This window comes from Curcuma longa, chromosome 13, assembly GCF_044706935.1.
Source record: "Curcuma longa cultivar G26 ecotype Majalengka, Jawa Barat chromosome 13, ITB_CL_G26_1.1, whole genome shotgun sequence".
Taxonomy (NCBI): Eukaryota; Viridiplantae; Streptophyta; class Magnoliopsida; order Zingiberales; family Zingiberaceae; genus Curcuma; species Curcuma longa.
The window spans coordinates 8,236,415-8,249,936 of NC_133873.1; the positions used below are offsets into that span (position 1 = coordinate 8,236,415).

Here is a 13,522-nt window from a genome sequence, read left to right on the forward strand (position 1 = left end):
TCCAATCCTTTTCCTCAAAGCATTTTTAAAATTAATATAAATCATGGAAATTTCATTCAAGCCTAAAATTTAATTAATTTATTTTTTTTTTACAAAAAATAAAAAATGTTTTTTTTTCTAGTTTTAGTACGAGTTCCAACTGTATAGAGAGAGAGAGAGAGAGAGCACGGCGACTCGTTTGAGGGCGAGCCGTCGAGGAAGAGAAAATGGAGAGAGAGGAGGACTCGAGCGCCTCGGCCCTTCTCCGGCCGGCGACGCCGCCTCCGCCACCGCCTCAGGGCTCAGGTTCCCGGACGAGCCGGGTGGTCTCCATCCTTGGCCGCGCCGCCGGCCGCCGAAGGCCCTCGATGCTCGTCCGCGAGACGGCGGCGCTCCAGCTGGAGGAACGCCGCGCCAACTGGGCCTACTCCCGTCCGGTGGTGGCGCTTGACATCGCCTGGAACCTGGCCTTCTCCGCCGTCGCCGTCGCGGTGCTCGGCGCCACTGCGTGCGAACGTCCCAGCGTCCCGCTCCGCCTCTGGATCGCGGGCTACGTGGTGCAGTGCGTGTTCCATGTGTTTCTGGTGTGGTCGGAGTACCGGCGTAGGATGGGTGGTCGGAGGCTGGATGCCGAGCAGGACGGCCAGGCGGCGCCGAACTCGGGCGACGAGGACAGCGAGGTCGATGCCGACGAGGATGGAGTTGGAAGCAGGCAGAGGAGGTATGGTATTAAGGCAATACTAGTTAAATTTTGGTATATTTCAGCAAAATTCAGTGAGCTTTTCGACCGATCCATAGCTCTGTGCCTAGGGCTTCTTGCCTATGCCTGTACTACCGGTCGGTTTAATCAATCACTCCGGGGAATTTAGCTAAACTTCTTGATTTTGATTCTCTCTCGATATAGAATAACAAAGTTGATGATTGGGATCTTTGTGACAAAGGAGAACACGAACAGATTGGCAATTCAACAATACTGCAAAAATTCCGTTGTTCATAAATCCAAAGACCTTTTGTAGTTAAACTAACCAATGACAGCAAGTATATCCTAATCGATAACTCGTCATCATACACAAGAGAGGTTTAGTTAAGTCATTAAGTTCATGATAATAATTGTAGGGATATCATTGTGTGTGACAAAATAGAAATAAGTAAAGAGTATAAAAACATTGAAGTCTTATGAAGTCTTCTGATCATTTAGTCTTATATGCAATTAAGAATATGCCTACTTGAAACTTGGAACATGGAACGCATGAAGAAGCAGGAAAAAACAGAAAAAGGATGTAGCTTAAATGAGTAGAAAAAGGAAAAAAAAGGGAACTGTTTATCTTATTTCCATTCATCTTGTTTATTTGGCAATTGAAAGGAATGAAGTACATTTGTGTTTGTTAGAGACTGAAACTTCCTTTCTCCTCATTTACATCTAAATTGGGCAGAAATGAAATGAAAAAATTTGATGGAAATAAAATCCTTCCTCTCTTCTACCTTCCAAATAAACAACAGAAATTTGGCAAATATTGATAAATTCATTTCTTTCCCTTCCTTTCTGTCCTCATCCATCCAGGTAAATATACCATAAGTGAAATTCTAGCTCTGTTTCATAACTTATGATTACAGGCATATTAATATATTTACTAAAGCATATTATATTTATTTATAGCTTCTGATGGAAGGCACTAAGTACGGGCTCATGAGTCATGCCTTGTCCATATAGCATGATTTAACGTCCTCGATTTATCACATGTTAAAAATGAAGTCGACACATACTAGACAGAGTACAGTCCTTTATGCAATGCTTATAAGGAGCAAAATTAAGTTCTTACTTGCCTATGCTAACTTTGTTTATTTTGTATGGTTCTGAATTAGTTTCCAAGTAGATAACACAACAGCTATATGCTACAGATGTGTCTTCTTGATTAGTATGATTGTTTCACAAAACTTATAGCTTGTTGCTTTATTGAATGGCTAGTCAACTTCAAATCTTGTTCGATTTACAAACTTATGTGATATTCCTATTCTGCCTGTCTTCTGAACTGAACTAAATGCAATGCTGATATTTAACATATGGTTGTTGACTCAAAAGTATGCTTTTATTATTTACTCTAATCATCATGGTGATTGGATGCCAGCTTTGCTAAACAATGTGAATCAGTTAATACCATTCTATCATTTCTGTGGTGGATTTTGGGCTTTTTCTGGATCATCTCTGGTGGCAATGATCTCGTACAAAATGCTCCTAGACTCTACTGGTATGCCCCAAATCATAATAATTCTCTTCACTGACATTGACTTGCTTGATTCATCAGCATTAGCAGTTCAGTATGTGCTAGTTTTGTACTGAGTATGTTATCTAAACAGGCAGACAATCATAAAAAACTTCTAGCCTATGAATGACAACTTTTCATTCTTAGGATAATCACCAAATTTGACAAAGAAAACATACATTCATAACATTTGACAATTCCCTGGAAGCTGAATGCTTAAAAATTAGGAGGTTAGCAGTTCGGTTAAATTTGCATCTGTAAAAGCTACTGATCAGTAATATGCCAAAAAAAAAAAAAAAGCTAATAACCAGTATTAAGGACTTTTACCAGTCAAGAAGAATTTTACTAATAAGACATAAACTGTCAATTTGTGACTGATTTAAATTGAAATTCTTAACCTCTTCAGCAGGGGAAACTATTTCATACATGTATTTTATGATTTTTATCTACTTCTTTCTTTTTCTTAACTCAGAAATAGTAATAACTGACTTTTATTTATTCTTGCAATTATTCCTCTAAATTATACCATTTTTGTGGTCATCCTTAACGATCCCATAATATCTTGATCTCTTTATTTTGTTGTTCAAAATACTACAATCCTATTACTTGAAACTGCAGCATGCGTTGTTCTGAATGATTGTCTATTTATGTGCACAAATATTTTTCCTTGTTGATGGACAGGTTGACTGTGGTTTTCCTTGCATTTGATGTATTCTTCACTATCTTTTGTGTTGTTTTGGCCTGTGTTATCGGGATTGCACTGTGCTGCTGCTTGCCTTGTATCATTGCGATTCTATATTCCATGGCTGGCCAGGTAAGCATGTCATTCATGTCAAGAATAAGAATTCCCTTCTTACATAACTCAATACTCAAGTATAAAATAGTTACCTTGTTGATATCTTGATGTATACAGGAAGGTGCATCAGATGCGGATATTAGCATTCTTCCAAAATACCAGTATCATGTTTCTTGTGAAGATTCGGAAAAGACAGCCGAGGAAGGAGTTATGATCCCCTTGAATCCTGGCCATGGAAATTTATCAAGTGCACGCATTCTTCCGCATGAAGATGCGGTATTAACACTTATCTTTGGTTGCTAAATATTACTATTATATATATATAGTAGTGTTAGCCTGCACACCACTTTGTGGATGACGACATGGGCAACTGAGTGCACATCCGGGCTCTTGGATCACTTCTGGGCTCCCCGCGCACTCAATCGCCCACAAGAGGGCGTGCGCGGGTGTGTGCAGCATAACAAAACCATATATATATAATATACCCTTGAATTTAGTAATTCTATTGATGCAACCCCAAGAACCAACAATCTTATTCAGATAATACACTTACAAAGGCAATACCTTATTAAATCGAAGATTTCTTAAATTGGAAGAATATGCAGCAAGAGGGAGTTGGGGTTCCTTTTAAAGGCCCAACTATGACTTACTCTCTGAAACTTAATCCCACAAACTTGTTAAATAAATAACCAATTCCCAAAATAACTTATTCTACTAAATAAATTTAAGTTTCTCTACTTGACTTCAAAACAACTTTCTACAAAAACATAAAATCTAAAGCTTTATATTTTAAGACTTCCAAATTTAAAAACTTAATTTTAAACTTCATCATGAAGTGCTCAACTAGAAGTAATGCCTTACAATTCTCTTGCTATATCTAGAACTTTGTTGCGAGTATACTACTACATTTCTATTGACTGGTTTAGCTAATTGCAATATTTTCTTCTGAGATATGCTTCTTTGATTGGTTTTGCATGAATGTTCTATAAGCTCAAACAATGCACTAGTGAACAAGTTAAACAAATTGTTGCTTGATCCTCATCAATAAAACACTTTTTAAGATGCTGCAGCTTAACACGGTTATCTGTTGATATTTAAACGCTACAAGTTAACCCCCATACTCATGTTGGGCGTACGTCAATTGATTTAGACTTTGATACTCATGTTGGACAGAACCTCCACTTACATGGAACCTCTGTTGGTTCTGCTCACTAGAATGATCTATGCTGAAGAGAAGTTTCAGTATCAGCTCTAATACTGTGTAGAAGTTGGTAGGGAAAATTAATTGGGTTCTACAATCCCCTCTGGATTCATCAATATAAAATCACACTTCCACCCATCTATTATATGGCATTTGTAATTCTGTTCTTAACAAAAGAGAACTGAAGAGCAGTAAGATCAAGCGAACCAATTCATGAAAGTGATATCGGGCAGCATCAAATTGTAATTGGAGCCCAAATGTTGTGCACTGGTGATCATTCACATCTTCCATCACTTTTCCACTGCTGTAGGATTTGGAAAGTTTGTTAGAGCCTACAAGGAAACTGGAAGAGTTAAGCAAAAATTCTATTTGTGAATACAAAAATGAAAAACAGCCGCAATTTACCATGATCAAGTAGTGGATGAAGCCATCATTTCACTATGATTTCGTCTTGTGCCCGTATTATCAGTTCATGTTTGTTGATCCTCAAATTCATGCTATATACTCGAGCATATTGCCTACATTGTTTAACTGCAACATTCAAAGGCTGTTTGCTGTGCGTTCTTTCTTTATCATTTTGTGCTCGATATTCACTTTGATTTATATTGAAATCTCGCCCTCCTCTGTTCCAGGAATGCTGCATTTGCCTCACACCCTACGAAGACGGAGTCGAACTGCTTGCACTGCCATGCAACCATCACTTCCATTCCTCTTGCATCACGAAATGGGTTCGGATCCACGCCACCTGCCCGCTCTGCAAGTACAACATTCTTAAGGGCAGTGACATTGTTTGATCGACAACAGTCATTGATGTTGAAATGCACAGAAAAGGTTAAGTTGGTGCATGGCCGGCCATCCCGAAATGCATTAGTTTGGATAAGTGCTTGGTTTGAAATCTATAGGCTTTATGCTCTCCAGGTATGTCCTCTTGTTGTGGCTTCCCTGCTTTGATCTAACACCCCACACACACACACACACAGATCCTTGTACTAATTACTTAGTTTTCGGGTGGTTTAAATCGCATAACTGTCATTTTTTTGTTGCCATATGAAGAACTTTTATGAATTGAATCAGCTTTGAGCTTTAGGAGATCATCCAACTCTGAATGCTTCATGCTTCAATTTGTCTAACTTTAGGATGTTGTATTTGAGAGGCAAAGTAGGATGAGTTAAGTTGTTCCTACCGAACTCGAACCCGAACCCAAACTCGTATATGATAAATCAGTTTATAATGAGGTATGGGTTAGCACAGTAACAGAGAGGCAGATTGAGGGAGACACTTCTTTAGCATATCTCTTTCCCTGTTGTTTGTTTGTGTCTCCTTCTGTGGCCTGGGCCACTGCCATTGCTGGCAAGTCGAAGGGGATGGTCACCTGAAGATGACAATGAACAGGGAGAAGAGTCGAGTAATTAAGATACATGTGCATAAAGATGTTTCTCAAAATAATATATAGATTTCCATGAGTGGTGTTAAGACTGGTCTATCGGATCCGACCGTATCGGCCGGATCGAGCCTAGCATGGGCAGTCATGGATCGATAAAATATTTAATAAATTTTATGCTTGTCTAGATCATTTTATATCAACATTTTAATGCTAAAACCATTATCATTCCCAAGCTTATATTATTTAAAGGTATATATACACACACACGATTTTGATATGTTGTGCGTCTTTCTGTGGGTGTAGCATGCATTGGGGTGAGTCAGGGTGTTCGGTTTTAAAGTGATTTGGGCACTTTTAGTCGCAGCCGGATATTACGTACGGGATGACATATATAATTATATATAATTATTGAGGATATATCTAGACTAAATGAATGAAGTTTTTTATTATTTTATTTTATTTTGGCATGTTAAAGTAGAGTAGCCACTTGAATGTGTCTCCCAACAACAAGGTTGAGACCTAAAATCTTGTCCCAAAAATCTTAAATAATTCACTAAACTCCACTTGAGTTTGCTTCTCATAGAGGATAAATGTCTCTCACATCCTAAATTTATCTTCAAAATGTTCCATTGAAAATTATTATGCATAAATACGGATGAGTAAAAGTTTGATTAAATCGAATTAATTTATCGAATGGATCGAATTTAAAATTTTAGTTTGGTTATTTCAATTTTTTTTATTTTTAAATATTGATTATTTTGGATAATTTGATTGGTTTTTTATTTTAAAATTCATAATTCGATTAAACTGTATAAATTGATATAATGTGGTGCTGGTAGAGGTTCAATTTTGGTATTCCATGCGTTTGATAAAGTTTTAACTGATGTAGAGGAATCTATGATGATGATCAATAAAATCTGGAGTTTTGGGATCATTTTGATCGTAAATTTTGAGAGATCATAATTTTTTATTCAGGTTGAATCATGAAACGTATAATATATCAAATCGAAATACATTCAGAGGGCTACATTTATTATTGGGTGTATCTAATAACGACCTAGTCTTATGTTTAAAAAATATTATTTAAAATTCTTTTCAAAATTTTAAAAAGTTTTAGTCCTTTTTATAAAGGTTATTTTCATCTTTTACATAATTAGAGTTTGTAGACTATTTAAACATGTCTTAGGCAAAGTTAATATAGGATAAAAATATATTATTATTTGAAAATTTGATTAATTTGATTTTTAATTGAATTAATCAATGTTTTAACATTGGTTTTGTTTGATTTTTGTTGGAAAGTTCGGTTAGTCTGAATTGCATTTTTTTTTATTTGTCCAATTTCGATTTCGGTTAAATCATTTCGGTCTATTCGATTTTGAACTAATTGCTCAGCCTTATACATAAATATTAGTTACATATTAAATTTGTCATCCTTTTGGTGGAGCATTTTGATAATTCACAACCTTTTTAACATTATTTTGCAAAGATGGTAAAATGTGGGGTGCAAAGTGAAAATTCAATTTACATATTACTTAAGATCGTAAACAAATTAAATATTCACGATCAAATTGATATTCTACGCGTAAGATCAAATAAATAAATAAAAATAATTCATTAAATTAAATGTATAAATTTAAACATATATATTTAATTTATTAATATTCTTTAATAGAGTGAAACGTTCTAACCAAATTTAAATATAAATATAATTATTTTAGTAGTTTGGTTACTTTTAGACTTAACGTCGGCTTGATTATCCTACTAATCTAGAGCCGTCAATTTGAATTAGATTTGTTGAATTAATTCACTCTATTAAATAATTTAAATAGATTGAATTAAAATTTTATTAATACATTTTAAAGTAGGTTTAGATAGGTTGATCCGTCTAGATTCGCGATCCATGTGGATTGATTCACAGATTGAGAAAATTTATTTTTTTTTAAATTTAAAATTAAAAGAGAAAATTCAATGAATTAATAGGTTTGATCCATCTAATTCATAATCTAAAATTAAAAATTTTGTAAATTTAAAAATTTTAATATTTTTTAATTTTTTGATAGATATGTGAGTTGACTCGTCTAACCCACAATCCATCTTAAGTTGAAGTTGGATTGGAAAATTTTTAACTCACCAAGTTGGTGGGTAAGTCTGATCCGCTCCATCATATAATGGATTTCTAATGGGTTAATCTGCTCTATCATAAATTGATCCGTTTGACAATTCTAATTTACATCTTGCGTTGAAAGGAAAAAAAAATATTGGCCTAGTGAAATGGTGCCTTCATAATTTGAAACTATGAGGGTTCTTTACAAAATAAGGTAAAAATATGGGGTAAATAGAAATTTCTCTTCTATAAATAGACTAACAACAACCTTCTTCTTCTCCATCTTCCTTCAACAGAAGCTACATTTCTGTCTCTCTTCCTCTTCCTTTCTGAATCATTTCCACAAACACATCACGAGCTTAAAATGAACACACTCTCCTTCTTCCTCCTCCTCGTCGCCTCCATCGCCTCCCCGGCGGCCGCCGCCGACTCCACCAGCGCCTTCATCTACGCCGGCTGCTCCCAGACCAGCTACGCCCCAGGATCCCCCTCCCAGCTCAACGTCGACTCTCTCCTCTCCTCCCTCGCTTCCGCCTCTTCGGCTTCTCCCTACTCCAACCTCACATCCGCCCCTGCCTTCGGCCTCTTCCAGTGCCGTGGCGACCTCCAGGCCTCCGATTGCGCCGACTGCGTCCGATCCGCCCTCTCCCGCATCTCCTCCCTATGCCCCTTCGCGGCCGGCGCAGCCGTCCAGCTCGCCGGCTGCTTCCTTCGCTACGGCAATGACTCCTTCGTCGGGAAGCCCGATACCAGCGTCCTCTACAAGAAATGCGGCGCCGTCGCGGGCGGGGGGTACGGGCCCGACCAGATCGGGATCCGCGATGCAGCCCTAGCCGCCCTGGCCGGCGGAGTAAACGGCGCCACTGCTGGCGGGTACAGGGTCGGCGGCGCGGGGTACGTGCAGGCGGTGGCGCAGTGCGTCGGGGACCAGAGCGCGAGCCAGTGTGATGACTGTGTGGCGGCGGCGGTGGCGCAGCTTAGGGCTGCGTGCGGGTACGCGGTCGCCGGCGACGCCTACCTCGGCAAGTGCTACGCCAGGTTCTGGTACAACGGCAACGGGGCCTACAACGACGAGGCCGACCACCACCACCACCATGACGGTAAGCTCTTCTCAGCTCACCGGCGGTGGTCGTACTATCTGCTTGCATCGTCTTAGAATTTCAAATTTTGTTACTCTGTTTTCCTCTCGGAGAAAAATTCCATTTTACCCCAATACTTTACTTTTTTCACACAAAATTCGCATGAATGCTTTTTATAATTTATAAATCTTAATTAATTTTTAGAAAGCATGATAAATAACTGTATGGACTACTTTCCATAACTTATAAATCTTTCTTGTTTAATTTTTAATACAAATGTGATATAGATATATAGGTTTAATATAGTTCATCCTTGGAATTTTCGTGACAAAATTAAAGTATTTGCTATAAGGTGTCTTGAATTTGCAAAATTTGCAGGAAATTTGATAACACTACATTTACTTGAGCAAAAGGTTGAATTATAGTAACAATTCACAAAATATATTTTTGGGAAAATTTTCATCTTGCCCCTGCAATATAAAACTGACAAAATACCTCTTAAAATTTTAAACTTTTTGTCATTTGACCTTCTAATTATTAACACCATTAAATCCCCTAATAGAAAGTAACAATGTGAATGATCAGGGGTGAAATTTCAAGTTTAAAAATATAATGGGGCACTTTAATGATTTTAAAATTTTAAAGGGAATTTTGAAAAAAAAAAGGTAAAGCCTGAAATTTCTTTTCTTCTTATATGCTTGCTTACTACTTTGGTGTTTTAGGATGTTATGGTGTGATTGGGGCTTTCTCCTGCACATGGTTTTCCTCTTTGACTTTACATTTTGAGTATATGATTGGATATGTTTAATTAACTGATCAATTTGTTTAGTCATCCATAATTTCATGAGATAATATATGAGTGCCAAGTTTCTGTGATACAAAGAACTGACCAATTGACCAGTTGGTACTTGGTTGTTCAACAATTCTTTAGCATTTGAATTGATTCTTTAAAATTGACAGGGCAATTTGGTCTTTGATGCAGCACTATGCCATAGACAGTTCTAGTTGGAAATTTCTTTGATGCTAAGAACTAGTTGACACTTTGTAGTTCAACACTTAATTTATCATTTGGATTTACTAGTTTTTAATTCTACATGAGGGAAATTGAAGTGGTAATTTGATCTTGCATTAATCCATGGAATTGCTAGTTGGTACTGTAGATAATATAGAGAATACTCTTGTCATCTCTGTCAAGATGCATGAGTCTATTCACTTGGGTAGCTATTCTATATTTGTCACATGAAATCCATGTATGTAGAACAGATGAATCAAAGATAAAACTTAAGTTAAAGACCTCCCTTGTTTTGGTCTCAAAGACCACCTTCATGAAATTAACAAAGCTGATAGGTTGCTTGAGCTTTAATGACAAACCCATATAATTGAAGAGCATTTAAGGAGTTACAGTTGTAGATGTTCTGCTTTCTCGATTTCAAAGTTCCCAAATTTCATTTTTTTCAACATGATTAGACCCATCTTGATCTTTAATTTGTTGATGTCCTAATCAAGAACAGTTTGGTTTGGTTCAATAGAAGCTTCTTCACATTAAGAAGACTTTTTTATTCCTGTTATCTTTCTGTATGAATTCCTAAAGCACGTGGACCTTACTAGTGCTAGACAAATCACATCTGAAAACAGGAGATATATGAAGAAAACTAGAAAAATTAGGACACAATTTACTGGTGCAGCACCAAACCATAAACAGTTCTAGTTGGAAAGTGCTAGTTATCTCAAGTCTTCTTTATTATTAGAAAATAATATTACATACTTTTTTGGCTGGTAGAATAGTATTAACAAAAAGACCTACCTTTTAGAAAGCAACGTAGCTCTTAGGTTGCTTGAGCTTTTACTATTATTGAAGAGCATTTAAGGAGTTACAATTGCAGATCTTGTTTCTTGATTTCAAAGTTCATAAATTGCCAAAAAAAAAAAATCAACATGATTAGTCAAGAACAGCTGGTCTACAAATTTAATGACAATTAGTTTTGCTTGATTGATGAGAAGCTTCTGCACAGGAAGGGAGCAGTTTTCTTTTTCTTTCTGATCTCTTTCTCTACCTTTATCTTTATTAAAGTGGGTTCAAATTATTGGATGATTGTGTCAAATGTCCTCAAATCATGCAATTCGTGTTCAAGGCCCTTGGAGTGAAGACACTACTTGCTTCCCTTGATTTCAGTTTAGGTTTGTTTTTTTCCTCAAAGGAATCATATTCTCCTTCCTTTATGATAGGATACCTAATTCCATGCACAGAAAAGCACTGGAAAGGAAGGACAAAAGTGATGGTTCATATTCAATTTCTTTCCTCGAATGATTAGCTTTATCATAGATAAATGTTTTATCATTGTAGCAGTTGAAAATGATCAAACTCCAACAATTAGGAGTATGTGAGAGTACTTGAGACCTATGCAAGTAAGAATTAGTTTTCTAACTATCCTTACTATTTATGATCTAAAATTTTGGATATAAATCAAAGTTTACAGTTTCTGTCAGCTGTTTAAAACTAAGCATATGATGATTTAGCAATTGCACATTCTTAATTTGTTTTTTCTCTTCCAATCATCAGATGATGAAACTGGGAAAACAGCAGCAATTGTCATTGGCCTCATAGCTGGAGTTGCTCTTCTCATAATGTTCCTCACCTTCCTTAGAAAGTCTGGAAGCTACGGTATGTTCTCCATCCCCTCTTCGACACTTAAACCTCTCCTTTTCTTATACCTTCAAAGTTTTCTTCATTTCAAAATGCATTTTAAACTCCCTAAGGTTCAAATTTTTGAACCACATATAAAAGTTTTGATCTTTGACCAGAACAATATTATTTCAATATCATATCAATATTTTGATGCATGATACTAGTAATGAATTGAAATTGAAAAAAAGAAGAAATGAAACATAGGAAGGAGACATTGTACTGAACATGATTTTAAATTTTATACCATGTGGAGTGAAATGGTCAAAACACGTCATTCTGATAAATCATTGGAACTTGATATCATGTCTTCTTCCTTTGTTTCGTATCCTACCTCTTTCAATCTTCAATCTGTCACCCACATCATGCATCAAAGTGTAGGGATGCTACTGGAACAATATTTTTTCAATTAAAGATCAAAACTATAACACGGCTTAAGATTTGAAACCTTGGTATTGAATGGTATTGATTTTCGTTGATTTATCATGAGATTTCAAACTAGGAAACTTCTATCATTTCACTTCTTAACATGATTATTTTATTGAATGGGAAAAAGATTACTTCAATATCTATTAGATCATTATTCTACTAGGTAAATTAACAACTTTGTTATTGATTATGAGCTGAAATGATAAAAGTCTAAAAATATTAAGAGCATTTTAAAATGTTTTGTTTTAAATTTTTATACTGCAAAATCTCATCTACTCCAACATAATTCTCCTTGGACCATTTGCAGGAAAAGATTGATTAAAGATTAAAGATGTTGTGGCCCAAGTTTTCCTTTATTTTTGGCTCTTTATGAGATTGTTCTCTTTGAGACAATTAATTCCTAAAGATTAGAGTGGAGTGGAAAAGGCCTAGGAAGAAGTGGGTAAGAGCCAATCATAAAGTCAATCATAAAGTTGACCTAAAGAGGGAAAGGAGAAGACCAAAGGACAAAATTGGTTGAATAGATTATCCACATTGTAGCTTGATCTTTCTAATAAAGTCATCATTACTTTTTAAAAAATATTTATTATTTATTTGGTTGGTTACATAGCGGTGCAAATGAATTGAAACGAATTGAATAGTATGAAAATATTAATATTTAAGTTTGAATTTGAAAAATATATGTGATTGAATTATAACTCGAGTTGTTTGAACTTTGATTCGAGCAGAATCGAATTATAACTCTAAATGATTTAAATTTGAGTTCGGTTCGAATCTGATTCATGAATTATCAAATATGTTCGAGTTTGATTTGAATTTGATAATTTCAAATACGAATTAAAATTTTTTTGAGCTAGTTCGAAAAGTTCATGAATAAGCTCGATTCATTTTGCATCCTCTTAGTGTAGTAGTTGAGTTTAATTGATTGTTTAAGGAGTGTTTAACCATTTTGTAGTTGTAAGTTAGTGAGGATGACCAAATGGAAGGAATGAGAAGAGCATGTGCATATTAACTAAATAAATTATCTTTCTAATTATATAGTATTATTATTATTATTTTATTGTTTATTTAGTAGGTGACAATGGGGTAAGTGATTGATAAGGTGAAATAGATAAACTTAAGGTGTTCTTAGCCACTTGTCACTTGTGAGTTGAAGCAAATATAATGTTATTTGTTCACCAACTCAATTATTTTTTTGCTTAGTTAATAAGTGAAAATGTAGTAAAAGAAAATACATAAAAAACTATATGTTTAATATAATATTAAAAGGAATATATAAGTTTATAAATAATTAAATAGAAATAAATTGGATGAAAATATAATTTTTTTTCATTCACATTTATGAGACAATTTTGAGAATTAATATAGAAGAAGAAGAAAAATAGGGGGGGGGGGGGTATTAAAAAAATGTATACATGCATGTGTAACTTAAAAAATATACCATATTACTTTTTAGTCACGGTAGTAGGGCCATTGGTGGATTCTCTAAAGCATTATGGTAGTAGGGCCATTGGTGGATTATCTGTGTAAATAATAAAAAAACTATTAAAATCTAGCAGAAGTGATTACCTGTTTGAATCAAACTACCACCTAACAGACAATGTTT

At 35.5% G+C, this 13,522-nt stretch overlaps 2 protein-coding genes across 2 annotated transcripts; both read left to right on the top strand.

Moving 5' to 3' along the window:
• The first annotated feature begins 173 nt into the window (after positions 1-173).
• Positions 174-5,427, top strand: LOC141844263 (E3 ubiquitin protein ligase RIE1-like). The gene is made up of 5 exons (XM_074732298.1): positions 174-700; positions 2,106-2,225; positions 2,922-3,054; positions 3,154-3,312; positions 4,870-5,427. The coding sequence occupies exons 1-5, from the start codon at positions 207-209 to the stop codon at positions 5,029-5,031; spliced, it is 1,068 nt and encodes a 355-aa protein (XP_074588399.1). The 5' UTR covers positions 174-206; the 3' UTR covers positions 5,032-5,427.
• A 2,610-nt stretch (positions 5,428-8,037) lies between these two features.
• LOC141844381 (plasmodesmata-located protein 7-like) lies at positions 8,038-12,472 on the top strand. Its single transcript, XM_074732437.1, has 3 exons — positions 8,038-8,825; positions 11,365-11,466; positions 12,224-12,472. The coding sequence occupies exons 1-3, from the start codon at positions 8,090-8,092 to the stop codon at positions 12,232-12,234; spliced, it is 849 nt and encodes a 282-aa protein (XP_074588538.1). The 5' UTR covers positions 8,038-8,089; the 3' UTR covers positions 12,235-12,472.
• The last annotated feature ends 1,050 nt before the right edge of the window (positions 12,473-13,522 follow it).

Bases quoted from the DNA above. Each gene is read 5' to 3' on its own strand.
- LOC141844263 (XM_074732298.1), top strand. From the start codon at position 207: ATGGAGAGAGAGGAGGACTCGAGCGCCTCGGCCCTTCTCCGGCCGGCG. The intron at 2,226-2,921 runs GTATGCCCCAAA...GTTGATGGACAG, and splicing joins AATGCTCCTAGACTCTACTG to GTTGACTGTGGTTTTCCTTG. The intron at 3,055-3,153 runs GTAAGCATGTCA...TGATGTATACAG, and splicing joins TATATTCCATGGCTGGCCAG to GAAGGTGCATCAGATGCGGA.
- LOC141844381 (XM_074732437.1), top strand. From the start codon at position 8,090: ATGAACACACTCTCCTTCTTCCTCCTCCTCGTCGCCTCCATCGCCTCC. The intron at 8,826-11,364 runs GTAAGCTCTTCT...TCCAATCATCAG, and splicing joins CCACCACCACCACCATGACG to ATGATGAAACTGGGAAAACA.